Source organism: Gallinula chloropus, assembly GCF_964237585.1.
Source record: "Gallinula chloropus genome assembly, chromosome: 15".
Lineage (NCBI taxonomy): Eukaryota > Metazoa > Chordata > Aves > Gruiformes > Rallidae > Gallinula > Gallinula chloropus.
The window spans coordinates 5,793,574-5,808,971 of record NC_140100.1 but is presented as its reverse complement, the minus strand read 5'-3'; the positions used below and the strand labels follow the sequence as shown (position 1 = coordinate 5,808,971).

Genomic DNA, 15,398 nt, shown 5'->3' with positions numbered 1-15,398 from the left:
TGGGCTTGGGGTCTGGCACTGCCCTCACTGCCGGCAGTGGAGGTGGAGGATGCTTTTGCAGCTGGGGAGAGCCACCTCTGTGCTGCTGGCAGCCTCCAGGAGTATAGAAGAAAAAATGAAAAGATATATTTATTTTTAGATCTCGCCTCACCCTGCAAGTAGAAGGGCCCTGATCAGCAAACCTGTGAAGGAGCAGCTGGGGCACCCCCAGGGCATCTGCCCTTGCTCATCCAGCGCAGGGGGAGCCGGCTGTGGCTGCTGCCATGACTGTCCTGGTGCCTCTAACCAGCAAGAAACCCCGGGTAGATCTGGCTGGTGGCGTGACGCTCCGTAGGGAATGTCTAGGGAAAGGAGAACCAGGCTGTGGTTACTGTTTCCCCCTTTTCCACTGGCAGTGCAGTAATTTCTGGAGGCTTCCGCCCCTTTTCCCGCAGAGGTGCCGGGCATGGCTGTGCTGTGGCTGTGGCTGTGCTGGGGTGAGGGGTGCTGGGAGCACGGCAGAACCGTGACTCAGCTCAGCCTGGTGGGACCTTTCTGCAGAAGCAGCTCGAAGGGGGAAGGAAGAAACAATACCTGTTCCTTTCTATAAACGTCAGCGGGGCAGCATCAAGGGTTTTTTCCGCTCGGTTCAAACCTCCTACTTTGCGCTTACCGTAGTGATCTGCAACCGAGAGAGACCCAAAGGCCGCAGGTGGGGTGTAAACACCCCGTGTCCCTCGCGGGGACGTCGGTGCCTGAACCTGCTCACAGGGGGAAAAGCACAGAGCGGAGAACCTCAGCACCTCGTGGCCACTTAGCACTGCGGCAGCTGGATGTGACCCATCCTATCCCAGCATCTTCCGGAGGGAGGGAATCGGTGTCAGCACTGTCTGATGGACCACGGGCCTTGGAGCAAGAGGAGGCACACTGTGGCTACAGGGACACGGGTGCAGCAATGCTGGTGCTGCGTGTTGTGGCTCTGTGTGTGAGCCCGGTGCAAAGGATGGGATCGCTGCTGGGCTCGTGTCTCCCACGGGGAGAGCTGTGGAGGGTCCTCTGAAGGAGAAGGAGGGCAGAGGCACAGCTGAGAGCCGGGGTTGCGGGGTGCAAGAGGTTGGGAGGTGAACTGCACGTAGCTGGTGGCTGTTCATGCGCAGACTGGTCCCAGTAGCACCGTGCCTCAGGCAGGCGGCTGAGCCTGCGGCCCATTCAAGTGCAGAGAGCTACAGCTGCCAGCCAAGGAGCTCAGGATCCTGGCCTTGCCTGTGCTGCTTGCGCGTGGCAGAGTGTGGCCGGGAGCGATGGCCCCAACCCTGCCCTCTGGCTCTCGGGGTTTTGCAGGGGAAACCTGCTGCTGTAAATAGCAGCATGAGACTCGCAGTTTCCACCCTGGTGTGCCCTCAAGAGGGAAGTGAGAAGCACTTGGAGGCGGTTTGTCTCTCCTCGCTGAGCAGAGATCAGGCAGTGTGATTTCAGCTTTGACATTCTCTGTGTATGACCGGTGTCCCGTCAACTCCGCCGTGCGCCCCGGCAGCCTGACCCTCCTGCGCCCCGAGCAGCATCACCCCCTCCCACAGCCTCCAAGGATGGTGTGGGGCTCTTAAGTACACCCAAACATGGTCTCCTGTGAGCTGCCGTCTCGCAGCCAAGGCAGTGGCTGTCAGCCTGCCCTGCCTGGGGTCATCCTTCTGCTCTGCGATGCAGGCAGGGATCGGTAGCAGCCGCCAGCAATCCGGCTTCCTGGATTCCTTCCTCTGCTGCATGCCATGGGTGGAAGAGCATCCATCAGCGGTTCTCCATGCAGTCTCCCAGTGTGGTGCATCCCTCTGCATCCCCCCATACGGTTTTGCATCCTTCAGCACCCATCTATGTAAGCCCTCAGAGATGCTCCTGCATGTTTGGGGTGAGAGAGTTCACTTTTGTCCCAGTGATAATTGGGGTTTTTTTCTTTTCTGTGCTCTCGCCCCAGTGGAATTGCTGCAAGAAGAGCTGCAGGCAGGTAAGAGGCAGATGGGGTGGATAACGTTTGGCTCTGAAAGGTTTTGGGGGGGGGTGCCTCACCTTCCCTCTGAGCAGCTCTGCTGGGATGTTTTCCTCCCTGCTCTGCTCAGCCTGGCTGCCTTTTGCAGTCCCTCTTCTTGGGCACGGCTGGACCTCGGCCAAGGATTTTGCTCACGCACGTGCTCCCTTTGGGACCTGAAAAAAAGGGTCTGGGACAGGGGGGGAGCGGAAGAGGAGTCATTTTGGGCTGAAACTGCCAACCGCGAGACCAGGCTGAGCACAGATGGCTCCAACCGCGGCTGCTGAGGACTCATTTCTCTCTCCCTTGCTCCCAGTGGACATGTACTCGCCAGTCATTGGGGTCATGACGCTCCTGCCCCCCACGCACAGCCTGGCTGGGCCCCGTGTCTCCCGCCACCACTGCTGGGTCCCTCATGGCAAAGCACGGAGCAGGTACGTGCCCAAAGCCCCGGGGTTGCCCGTGTGTGACACCCGCTGCCCGGTTTCTGGGTGCGGGCAGGTGTGCAGCCCTGTCCGTGGCAGCACCCACAGCGGCTGCCCACGCAGGGCCTGCGCCCACGCACAGCTGCGCCGCCGTGGCCACGCCACAGCCTTCCCGTTCATCAGGGACCACCACGCCGTGCTGGAGGCCACGTCTGCAGCAGCCCTGGCCGCCTGCCCCACCTGCACCGCCGTAGCCCGGCCGGGATGGCAGCGCAAGGACGGCTCAGCCCTGGGGACGCACACACGAACGGACGGACCCGGAGACCCCCCGGGGTGCAGCTCCAGCTCCCCGCTCCCGCAGCCCGGGTCCTGCGCCGGGATGCGGTGCCGGTGCGGGCGTGCTCCCGGCTGTTCGGGTCTGTCCCCAGGAGGTGGCAGCCTCGGCCAGCCCAGCCTGGCTCCCCGCCGGGTGCTGGGTGCTCTGCCTGCTGCTGCAGCTCGGGCACCCTCCGGCCGGCCGCTCCAGCCGCTCTGTACCAAGGAAGATGGTGCTTCCCCGCAGCAGCCAGGTTGGCTTCTGTCCGCACCCCTCCCTGTCCCTCCGGGCCAGCCTGGGCCCCAGCGGCTCCGTCTGCAGCAGCCCCTGTGCGAGGTGAGGTTCATCTGTCCCCGTACACCCCGCACTGCTCTATCCTTCCTTTTGCACCACACCAGTCTCATCCCACCACCCCGGCACGGGGCTGCAGCGGGGCATCACCCCAAGGATGCTCAGAACTGCAGCAACTCTATGCAGCCCCCTGGCCTGTGCCCCACAGCGAGCCCTGGGGTGAGCCAGGCTCCAGAGGTGCCTGTGTGCATCGTCGGGGTGATGCTGCAAGGGCCACCTTGCCAAAACCCAGTGCAGATCAGGAGAGGAAAACATCCCTGAAAGCCAGGGCCAGCTCCCTAAATGCCCTAGCCAGCTGGAGAGCAAGGACAGCTGGGAGGGAGAAGACCCAGCTTGGCCAAGGCCTGGCATGGGAGCCAGGATAAAACCCCAGAAATTCATAGGAAAAGGAAACTTCAGTGCCGGGGCCGTGTGCTGAGGTGTAATGCATGGGTGGCAGATAAGGGAGATGAGTCAAAGAACACACTTTGGCCAGAGCACCTAATGGGATAAGGTATTCTTAGCAACAGCTCCCCATCCCCAGCTCTGACATCACTGGATTTTCTCCAGGCAAGAGGTGTTTCTGTCAGGACCCTGGCAGGAAGGGGCTTGGGGGCTGCTGAGGTAGCTCAGCTGTTAGTTTATAACACCAAAAACCCTGAGGAAATTCTGGAGGGCAGCCAGTGAGAGTCTAATATTTAAAAGAGCTAAAAGGGCTGACCCTGGGAATTACAGACCAGGTAGGCTGATCGCAGTCCCTGGGCAAATTATGGGCTGGGTAATTGGGGATACTGTCAGCCAAAAATTGGAAGCTAAAAATATAATTAAGGTCGTTAGCTTGGTTTCATGGATGGCAGCTCCTGTCAAGTGAGTCGGCTTTGGTTTTTGGCATGACTCTGGGCTGGCTGATAAAGCTAATTGTGTTGCTGCATTATAATGGGTTTCTCCAAAGTATTTAATTTACAGCCATGTGACATTTTCATTTGTAAAACTTGCATTATATGGAGTCAGCAGAGCAGACATCCGACGACTGTGGGCGGCAGCGCAGGGGCAGTGGCCAAAGGGGGCTAGCGATGGAGGGTGCTGGAGGATGCACAGGGGAGTATTTTTAAGCAGGGATGCTGAAGTTCATGGTGGGAGGAGGGTCAGTGGGACAGGCAGCCATTCCCCATGCAGGGGGATCCGCTCTGGCAGCCCCAACAGGCAGGGCCCAGCCAAAAGGCAGGGAGGGCACATGTGGGAACAAAAGAGATGGATTTTCCCTGCTCAAGTACAGCGAGGTCCAGTGGCAGGAAGCATCCATTGGACCCGGTTACCAATAACCTGGCTGGGAGCTTAATTAACCACTGGCCCAGTTTTAGAAGAGTTGACGTATTTGGCATCTCTGAACAAGAGGAAATCTCTGCTTGGTGGGACATAATGTAATGCAGCTTCTGTGTGTGTGCACATGCTTGCAGCAAAGCAGAGCTGCGCTGGACCAGCCCTGTGGTCCTTTCCAGCCCCGTGGAAACTGCATCCTCCTCTCTGGGCTGCATCAACTGCAGTCAAATGCTACGGATTCCCTCCGGTGGAATGCTTAGGTCCCTTTATGTTTCCCAGTGGGAAGACTGGCACAAGGTAAGGCACAGAGACAGGACCTGGGGCAGCCCAAGGGATGTTCCCTCCAACCATGAGGGTGTTTTTCACCAAATTTCATACAGATTTCTAATCTGTGTGTTTCAGCCCTATAGATATGGCTTGAGGGGCATCTAAGCACCCCCTGACCAGTAACTCCCCTGCCAGATGTTCCCCAGAGAGGGCAGGGCTGGGAACCCCTGCACAGCTGGCTCAGCTGGCTTGAGGGGCTGCATCCAGCCCACCACGGCTGTGACTCCCCTTGGTGCAGGGTAGGAGGAAGGGGGTGCAGGCACCGCTCAGTCCCAGCCTGGATCCAGTGGGGATCCCAGGGCTTGCCAGCTTTAAACCATGATTCCTGCCCTCTCCCCTGGGCATCCATCCGTCTGGCTCCACCATAATGACAGTGAGGTGGCGGCACAGAGATTAAATGACTTGCCCAAGGTCCCGCAGGGAGCGATGGCCATCCAGGAGGCACACCCCACTGTCCTGCTCCTGTCCCAGCAGCACCCAGCCCCACGGGGAGAAAAGTGCCCCATCGCAGCTTTGCCTGTAAATGAGGCACATCCCATGTCCCCATCCCGGTGACGTCCCCAGGGGCAGAAGTGACAGATGGTCTTAGCAGGAGCTCCATGCTGCAACAGGGAGCAGGTGCTGTTCTCCTCTCACTGGTGGGGTTTGGTACCGCCGAACCCTTTCCTGGGGCCAGGAGGGTTTTGCTGGTGCCCTTCCCAGGCTGGGGCTGGTGCAGCCAGAGCCGGTGACTAACACCTCCCGGTTTGCAGCTTGTTTACCTGGTGCTGGGGCTTCGGTTCGGATCGCTGACTCACCACAGCGCCTTCCCCCTCTGCCACTGCAGCTCCCTGACGAATACTTTCCATTTTCCCATTACTTTAATTGCCCTTGTTTGAAAAAAAAACCTGCTCCAAACTGGCTCTGAGCTGTAGAGACCTGTTAGGCACAGCTGCCCCAACCAGGCATCCCCATGGTGGGGGCGATGGGGAGGGGGGACACCCACCTCCAACAGCACATGTGGGGGACCTCTGGGTGGTGGCAGTGCCAGGGCTTGGGGCAGGTGGGGAGGATCGGTAGCGGTGAGTTTTCGGTGGTCCTGCCGGCTGTGCACGTTGAACACGGCTCCCGGGCCGCTGGTGGTGCACGGATGCCGGCTCTGGCGCAGCTGAATGCAGCTCAGCAGGTTTGTGGAGAGGCCTGTCCCGTTCGGCTGGATTTTTGGAGAGGCTGGAGCCAGTCCCGGCACCAGCTGCTTCCCGTGAGGTGCTGCCGGCTCCTGTGGGGCCGTGCATGGCGCCAGGTCGTGGCCCCAAGCCATGGTGCAGCTTGGCCACGTCTCAGGGCAGGCACAGCCTGCGGCTTGAGAGACAAGGGCCCTGGCTTCACGCTCTGTGCCTATGCTGTGCCCTTTTTTGGGGGGACAGTGCCATATGGCGCTGGGGAAAGAGCAGCCCTTTCACTTCTGGAGGGATCCCCCTCAGCCTGTGGGGTCCCTGCCCCATCTCTGTGCACATCAATGGGGGAAGACACATTGGTCACCCTCGTTCTCCCCCAGTTCCCCCCCAAAGCCCTCTTGGAGCTGTGTCAGCCTGCTTGTCCCAGCCTCAGTTGCACTGGAGGATGCTCTGTGCAGACATTGTGTTGGCCATGAAGGCTCTGCTTCTCCCAGCTTGCAGGGAGCCCCAAGGAGATGGCAAAGAGCTGGTGACCACGGGAACAGGACATAGAGGTGTTCAGAGAACTGCAGGGTGGCTTTTTGAGAGACCCATGAAATACAGGGCATGCTCAGTCCTCAGCAAGGGATGTGGCAGGGAATAATCCAACAACATCGGGGGTGGAGGTGGGTGGAGAGGGCGATCAGGGCAGGAGAGGAGCTGCGCTGCTCAGGAAGACTATGTGCCCTCCTCTGAACTGCAGGCATTCTTCAGTCATGTGCCTGGCGAACCCTGGACCCACGGCAAGGGCATCAGGGTCTGTAAATCCTGTAGGGAACATCCTCCCTCCCTGGGGAAGGACTATGCTGCTTTTACAACATTAGGGTCAAGGGAAAGAGAAGATCCACCCAAACCAGCGACAGGAGGGCAGGGGATGGCCACCTCTCAGCCTGCATATCCCTCCTGGGAGCATCGTGTGGGCTTGAGGAGTCCTGGGCAGCTGGAGGGCTGGGTGAGGGTGCAGCAGTGCCATGGGTGTGGGGTCAGCCCTGCAGCTCCACTGTCCCGTCTTTGTGCTGCGCGTGCTGTGCGAGGCGATGGCAGGAGGGAGAGAGATGATTAAAGCAGCCTTTGGTGAAGCAAAAATTAATAAACAAGTAAGCAATTGTGCTGGCCTTTATTTACTCCAGGATGACAGCTCGGAGCCGGCGAGGCGAGGCCGCCGAGGCCAGGCCCCACATCAAACGGCGGGGCAGTGGCGGGTGTGAGGGGACCACGCCACCACCTCTTCAACGGGTTTTTCCTGGTTCCAGCAAAGCCATGAAAGTCCACATGGCTGGTCCTAATAACAGGGCCCCATCTCATGCTGGCAGGGGACATAGGGGTGAGCAGGAGATGCTTAGTATGGGCCATGCCAGGCTGGGGTATATTTTGGAGGTGCTATTTGGCCGCTCGCCCCATCTCCCTCCCAGGAGGATGGAGCCAGGCTCTTCTCAGTGATGGCCAGTGATAGGACAAGGGGCAATGGGTGCAAGCTGGAGCAGACAGGTTCCATGTGAATGTAAGGAGAGACTTTTTCCCTGTGAGGGTGATGGAGCCCTGGGACAGGCTGCCTGGAGAGGTTTTCGAGTCTCCTTCTCTGGAGACGTTCAGAACCCACCTGGATGTGTTCCTGTGTGACCTAATCTAGGTGATCCTGCTCTGGCAGGGGGGTTGGACTAGATGATCTTTCAAGGTCCCTTCCAACTCCTAATGTTCTGTGATTCTGTGATTCCCTGATTCGTGGCCCATGTTCTCACATCTATTCTGCCCCTGGTAATGCTCTACAGATGCAGAGGTCCCTCTCCTGGCCCTTGTGTGCTGGGAGACTAAAACTAGCCCCAGTGTGTGCAGGTGGGTCAGTCCCTTAGCCACCCCCAGGGCCAGAGCCAGGAGGCCAAACCCCCACACCCTCATGCCTGGTCCTTATCACCCGGTTGGGTGTATTTACCTGCCGGTGCTGTAGGTTTCTACCGGATAAAAATGCACTGGACAAACAGAGGAGTTCCCAGCTGGCCCCAAGCAGTGGCACCCTGTCCCTGCTTCATCCTGTTGGGCCCCAGCACTGCAGGTCACACAGCTGCAGGAGGGGTACAAGGCTGCTTTGCTCCCAGCTGAAGTTGGGTGTCCAAAGCGGGTGATGAGACACCCAAGGTCGGGGCTGTGGGGACAAGGTTAATGGGGGTAGGGGGTCTGTGCTCCCGGGACGTGGTACCATGCCCAAGTTGGGGGGGCAGCGGTGTGGGCCTCGGACTGGGGGGGCTTGGGGGCTGGACCGTGTGGCCCCGCTGGCCAGGAGGGTCCTGAGGTGTGCATAGGGCTGTACGGCCGGGCTTGGCTGGGCTCGGCCTGGCCTAGGTCGACTGGACTGGGATCAACTGGGTTGGGCTCGGCCCGGCCCGGCCCGGCTGGGCTCTTCCCGGCCCGGCCCGGCACGGCCCGGCACGGCTCGGTCCGGCCCGGCCCCGCCCGACTCAGCGCGGCTCGGTCCGGCTCAGCCCGGCCCGGCCCGGCCCGGCTGGGCTCTTCCTGGCCCCGCCCGGCCCGGCACGGCCCGGCACGGCTCGGCCCGGCTCGGCCCCGCCCGGCACGGCCCGGCCCGGTCCGGCACGGCCCGGCCCGGCACGGCACGGCACGGCACGGCTCGGCACGGCACGGCTCGGCTCGGCACAGCCCGGCTCGGCCTGGTTCGGCTCGGCCCGGGACGGCCCGGGACGACCCCGCCGAGCTTAGCTCGGCTCGGCTCGGCTCGAGGGGAGGAGACGCATGAGGACCCCCCCGCCCTCTGCCCCCGGCTTGGCTGAGCTCGGGCCGGCCCGCCCCTGGGGGAGGAGTTGCCTGGGGCCCCCCCACGCTCTGCCCCCGACTCGGCTGTCTGCTGCGCCCCCGCCCTGGCACTGACCTCACGCACGCACGGCCCCTCCCTCGCTGCGCACCCACCCCTTGTCTCCCGCAGGCTCCCCCATGCGCGGACCCCAGCCCCACCAGGCACGACCCCCCGACCGGGATCCACAGACACCCCCCGCCGCACCACACACGGGCTCCCCCGTTGTGCTCAGGACCAAGGGGCCGGGCCAGGCCAAGCCCAGCCGGGCCGGGCCGGGCTGAGCCGAGCCGAGCCGAGCCGAGCCGAACCGAGCCGAACCCAGTCGGGCAGAGCCCAGTGGAACCCAAGCGAGCCGGGCCGAGTCGGGTCGTGCCGGGGCGAGCCCAGCCGGGCCAAGCCGAACCCATCCCAGTCGACCGGGCCGAGCCGAGCTGAGCCGGGTCGGGTCAGGGAGACCTGGCCGGGCCGAGCCCAGCTGAACCCAGCCGAGCCGAGCCGAGCCGGGCCGAGCCTGCCCCGCCCCCAGCTGTCACCAGCCGCCCCTCCCCCATGGCCGAGGGGGACTGAGGCGACCCCACCGCGCCCTCCCCTTTCCTTGCATCCCATTGGCTAGGGAGGTCTTTTGTTAGCGGCGGATGCCCGCCACTATTGGTGGGAGGGGGTGTTCGTCCGCGCCGCCGTTCCGCCCCGTTTTCCGCCTGGTTTCGGGAGCTGCAAACTTTGCAGGCAGCGCAGTCTCCAGCACCGAGCACCCAGCGCCGCACCGGAGCCGCCGGGGGCCTGCACCGCACCGCGGGGCACCGCCCAGCCCAGCCCAGCCCCGCAGGGTAGGGGCACCGCGGCCCTTGCGCGCCCCTCCGCGCCCCTCGGCCATGCGCGCCCGCTGAGCCGCAGCGGAGGCGGCCGCCTTGCAGTTTGCTCCCGTCCCCCGTTTTAATTTTATCTCTTCTATTTATTGGGGGTTTTTTAGTTTGGGATTTTGGGGTATTTTTGGTTTGTTGCGGGTTTTTTTTTTTGTGGTTTGTTTTTTTGGGTTTTTTTTAACGCTCTTCCCCGCGCTCCGCAGGCGCCAGGCGGAGGCCGCGGCCCGCGGTGAGGGCGGGCGCGGGGCGGCGATGGGCGCGGCGGCGGGCGGGCGCTCCGCGGGGCGCTGAGCGGGCGCGCAGCGGGCGCGGGTCGCGCCATGGCCGCCAAGGACAACCCCTGCAGGAAGTTCCAGGCTAACATCTTCAACAAGAGCAAGTGCCAGAACTGCTTCAAGCCCCGGGAATCCCACCTGCTCAATGACGAGGACCTCAACCAGGTGGGACCTTATCCCCCCTCCCCCTAAAACCCCAATGTTTTTCTCCCGAAAATCCGCCCCGGGGACCCGCCCCCTGCCTACTCCCACGCGTCCAGCCCCAGGGCGCCCTGGGGGTCCCCGTAGGGTGTCTACCCGTGGGTAGTCTGGTGTCCCGTGAATGCTGTGGAGCCCCCCGGGATGGCCCCACAGGTACCTCGGGGTCTGCTGAGTAGTTTAGGGTCCTGTGGATGGTCCTGTGGGCAGTGTAGGGTCCCAGGGTTATCCTGTAGAGTCCTGCAAGTAATACAAGGTCCCATGGGTCCCTGCTGGCCCCTTGGTTTGCGTGGGTTCCCATGGGATCTCAGCTGGTCACATCTCAGGGTCTGGTGGGTGCCCGTAGCTCCCACGGGCAGCATGGGCTGTCAGGGTGGTGTGGGTGCTGTGGGGTGCCTGCTGCCTCCACGCATAGCACAGGGACCCGCAGGTGTTGGGTCAGGGCGAGCCGGCCTGTGGGGTGTTTGATAGCCCTGTGGATGCTCTCTGGTCCCGTAGGGTGTCCAGCAATCTGTGGGGAGCCTGCTGAGCCCTCAGATACCCAGGTGTCCCGCGGGACAGCCAGCATCCCCACAGTGCCTGCTGCTCCCTTAGGCTCCCAGTGCCCCCTCCCCTGGGGCCTCACTCCTTTCCTGAGGCTGTCTGGGGACTGACACCTGTGCTTGGGGTGGTCCCAGCCCCTCATGGGGGGGGGGTGAATGGCAGCAGGTGGGGGGTACCTGTGGACTCCATCGGAATATCCCAAAAGTCCTAGAAAGAACTTGACTGCGATCAAAACGTCTGCTCCTGGACATGCCTGAGCCCCTCTGCCCCATGTCTCCCCAACCCTACAGTGCCCCACTTTCTCAGGGGAATGGGAGGGCAACCCCTACCCCTTCCTGGTGAGAGCCCAGCAAGGGCAGGGCTGAGGGGCTGCTAGAGCTGGGCCTTCCTCTTCCTCTTCCTCCCAGGCCTGACACAGGCCCGAAGGCCCTCGCACCCGCATTGGGGTGTGTTTGGGGTGCAGGGTCTGTCTGTAGTGTGGGGGTCTGGGGAGCAGGACTTGCCTTCCCTCTTCCCACACCTTTCTGGGCCGGGGCTGACATCCGCGCTCCCGATCCTATTATGGCAATGAGATCAGACATATTGCTGCGCTCGCTGGGGGGGCGGGGGGGGGGGGGGGGCATAATGAAATCTGAGGGCTAATATGGAAAAAATGTAACTGGAAAAAATGCCGTGGTGTGTGCGGGAAGGGGCGGGCGGTGGGGAGCGTCACGGCCGTGCCCAGACAAAGGAGCTTTCCCGGAGGGGGGCTTGGGAAGAGCCCCCGGCTCCCGGCCGGCCCCTTCCCACTGTCCTGCCGTGGGTTTTGCTGCCTCCTGGGTGCAATGCTGTTTTATTTTAACTGGGAGGGTTCAAAGCATTGCATGCTGCAGCCGGTAATGCCTGCCTGGCCCTGCCGTGGGGCGCCTGCCACCTTCCCTAGGGATCCAGGGCCCAGAGCTGTGTTTTGGGCAGCCTCTTGTTTGCTTTGTTCCTGTTGGGGTGGTGAGTGGCTCTGGGGTGGGGGGGGGCGGGCTATCGCCATAGCTGGCTCCTGTGGGGATGGGGTCGGCCCTGTGGCCAGATCCAGGCCCGGCATGGGGACTCGGGGTTGGGAAACTGCACGATCCTGCTCGGCTTTTCCTTTGCAGCTGGGGTGAAATAATCCCGCTTCCCAGATAAGATGGTGGCTCTGGTAACGTGTGATGCAGGCATGCACCCTCCCACCTCCTCGCGCGGCCCCCTGAGCTGAGAAGCCCCCAGCTGCTGCCTGCCCAGTGCTTCCCCACCAGCATGCCCACCTCCCCTCCGAATTCATGCCCGGAGGAGGAGGAGGAGGAGGTGGCTCTTCGCTGCAGAGAGGAGCCTGGCTGGATGTGGGGGTGTGCTCGCTCGGAAGCACACCCAGGAATAACGGTTCATTTAACAGCTCTGAATTTTTATGTCTTTTAAATATCATTTTTTCCTTTTTTTAAAAAGCTTGGTTTGGGTAGGGGGAATACAGGGGTGCAGGCTCTGTACTCAGTATGTCCTGCTCATCCCATGGGCAGAGACTGTGTTGGTGATTATCTAGAGTCAGGCTAGAAAAGTCTTTTTGAGTCATCTGACCTTTCTACTTGGCTTGCAGGAAAGGTGAAGGTACTTCACACTTACGCACTCACGTCTTTATTTGGATTTTTATTCTATAAAAATACCTGTGTGGGTGTTAGGAGCTGCCCCTCCTGCTTTTCTGGGGCGCTCCAGGATTCGGGAGCCGCTCGGGGCAGAGCCCCAGTGTGCGTTGGCAGAGAGTCACAAATATTTAGTTGTAGTAGTGGATTCCCATCGTACTCTGGAACCGAATTAGGAACGGGGCTGGGAGTGGGGAATCTACTCCCAAACATCAGGATTAATGAGCTGGAGCTCTCTAATAATAAATCGGACTTAGTGCTTCCAACTTCAAAGGGCTGCCCGGACGCTAAGTCCCTAATCCTGGGAGCGCTGTGTTCACGAGTTGTTTTTGTGCGTGGCTGTGCTGCCGGCCGGCAGTCGGTGTGACTTGGGGCAGCTACGTGTGGTCCCACCACCAGCTGGAGCCTTGGCCATCCCGCCCCCCCCCCCCGAGATCTGCAGGTGGGAGGTGATGTGCCCTTGACCCCCACTCCCCCCCCCAACCTGTGTTTGACCTTTTGGGCTTCCTGCAATGCCTGGGAAAAACTGGGTCAGTCACCACGTCTGCTCCCCCCTTGGGAATATCTGTCGCTGTCGATCTGCTCCGATGAATGTAAGCCCCAGTGTGCGTGCTTAGAGCCCTGTGATCCTGTGCGGCAGCAGGAGCTGGCCCATGGTCCCTGGTGGGCACAGTGCTACTGATGGCTCTGTCCTAGTGGCTCCATCTGCCCAGCACCTTGTGCTGCTTGATTCCTGGTAAGGGAGAAATGCCCTTTCCACGGGAATTCCCTCTTTCCTGATAAGACAGGCCTGCACTGGCACCACATGGTTCCTTTTAACCTGCACGCCTCCTGGGGAGGTCAGCTTCCCAGACATGGCCCAGGAGGATGGATGATTCCCAGGTACCCTCTTCCATCTCCAGGAGAAAGCCCATTTGGGCAGAGGGACACTTTTCCCAGGGAAGCCACCCAGGGCTCTGCAGAGCCATGGGGGTGTCCCTGAGGGTCCGCGCTCTCCATGCTGGCTGCACCAGACCATGCTGTGCCTGTGCCTTTGGTGTCCCTGAGGAAGAGGAAGCCCCCCACGACAGGAACAGGCTGGGAATTAACCTCAATTATGCTTGGCCTGAATTGGAAGAAGAGCAGAGTGTAAAGCAGTTGCTTTTAATTTTCTCCATGCGTGTGCTCTCTCGGGGCAGGGGGACTGGCACACATAGAGGAATTTGAGGACATCTTTCCAGCTACCAGTGTCTTTTTTTTTTTTTTTGGAGACTGTGGCATGGATGCCCAGAGGACCACCCACTTAGAAAATGGAGCTTGCAAACTTTTCCCAGTGCCTCCTCCCATCCTGGCCCGTGACACTCCTGCCCAGTGGCGGTGTGGGGGGGGTGTGGTGGTTATTTCCATCTCTTCTCTGTTGGACATTATCGCTTTCCTACTGTTCTGGATGCTGAACAGCAGCCCTGAGGCTGGAGTGTCAGTGTTGGGTCACAGGCTTGGGATGTTGCATTGATGGGGCTGTGATGCCCTGGGCTGGGGTCTTACCCTGGCTTTATGTGTTGTCCAAAGGGTGGCAGGGTGAGGGGTCATGTCCCGGGCATGCTTTTGCCTCCACCCTTTGCTCTTTGTGGGGGAATAGCCCATTTTTCCCTGGAAAGCAGCCCCCATCCTTGCATTCCCTGCTCCCAGCTGCTTGTATCATGCTGCAAAAATCTGCCTGTACAATTAGCACTAAACAGGGAGATTCTCTGCAAATGTCAAACCCCCCATTGGTGGCTGCAGCAAGCAGGGACTTGGGGTGTGCTGCTGGAGGACCTGGGGTGAGCAGGGTTGTGGTGGCAGCAGCACACCCTGGGATAGTGGTGTGCAGGCAATGAAGGCATCAGGTGCTCAGGAGGGGTGTCAGGTTTGGTGCTGGGGTCAGCTTTGGGTGCAGTTAATCCTCCCGGTGGCCCTAGGGAAGGGGCATGGAGGTGCCTTTGGCAGCCGGAGGGAGAACCATCCCCTTTGCCTGCTTACTTGCTGCTTGTTTTTGCATGGTGCTGCACCTTATTTGCTCTGGCACCTGAGGAAGCGATAAATCCCCTCTCCAGCACTCTGGGGTGATGTTGTGGCTTCTCCCAGACGCTGAGGGAGCCCTGTCGTGAGAGCTGGTTATAGATAACACCTGCTCGCTGTGGGGCACGCTGGGCTTCGGGGTTACTGGAGGAGGGGGAGCTGGTATTGCAGAACCCGTTCCTTCCCACTTCCATTTCGCTGCGGCGCCTCTTCCAGCTCTTGTTCTGCTGCCCAAGCCGATGGAGGTGCTCAGACCCAGGCGCAGCCCTGGGGCCAGGGCCAGGGTATTTGCAGAAGGAGACCGGCTGTTTGCATGAAGGGTGAATTCAACCTTTCCCCTTCCCGTTCCTCCAGTCTGGCGGTCACTCCCACTGCCCCACACAGCAAACTGCTTGGGCAGCTCCTCTGGGGTTTGCCTGCGTTCCAGGAGGGCTGTGCCACAGGCAGCGCCGGCCAGCCACCCTGCAGCAGCGGTGTCTCGTGCTCCTCAAACCATGGGTCTGGTCTGGCTGGTCTGTGTTGGCTTCTTCCTGCATGGTGAGATGTGTTGGCGGTGAAGCCTGGCTGGGGTGACTTGCAGCTTTGGCAGTAGCCAGCCCATACCCACACCTGTGCTGTGCAAGTGTGTTTTTGCAGGAGAGCAGGAGGTGGATGGAGAAGGGTGGGGGTGCTGTCCCCACATGTCCGGGGGCTGTCCCCGGGAGCTGCCTGGGTTTGGACTGGAGAAAGCTGAGCTTGGACCAACCCTGCAGACAGCAAGCAGATCCCTGTGTGAAGACCTGGGGGATAGAGAGCACTTCATACCAGGAGCGGCTGTGGATGCCTACTGGCAGCACAGCAGCCTCACATGCTGGAGGTTGGCTCTGCTGCCCATCACCAAGTGATGTACAGCCGAGGGGCAATACTGTGTGAGCAGGGAAGTAGAGATGTGAGCCATGATGGGATTGCTGCTGGAGCATGGGTTTGCATGATGTTTGCAGAGCCTCCCACCGGCCAGGGTCGTGGGTCTTCAGCTGTCCATGCGGCATCCTGCTGGGAGCATGCAAAACGTTAAGCAGTGCCTGTCTCACAGTTCCTAGAAGCTGTGCTGTGGGCAGGGAAGCCTGCTTGGGTG

The 15,398-nt window shown here is 60.8% G+C and overlaps 1 protein-coding gene across 2 annotated transcripts in view; it reads left to right on the top strand.

Annotated features, from left to right (window-relative positions):
• The first annotated feature begins 9,823 nt into the window (after positions 1-9,823).
• Positions 9,824-15,398, top strand: part of MPRIP (myosin phosphatase Rho interacting protein) — a 78,138-nt gene continuing 72,563 nt past the window's right edge. For both annotated transcript variants that reach the window (XM_084270967.1, XM_084270966.1), the window contains exon 1: positions 9,824-10,022. In XM_084270967.1, coding sequence (XP_084127093.1) covers positions 9,903-10,022 — 120 coding nt within the window. In that variant the 5' untranslated portion in view covers positions 9,824-9,902. The remainder of the gene's footprint in view (positions 10,023-15,398) is intronic.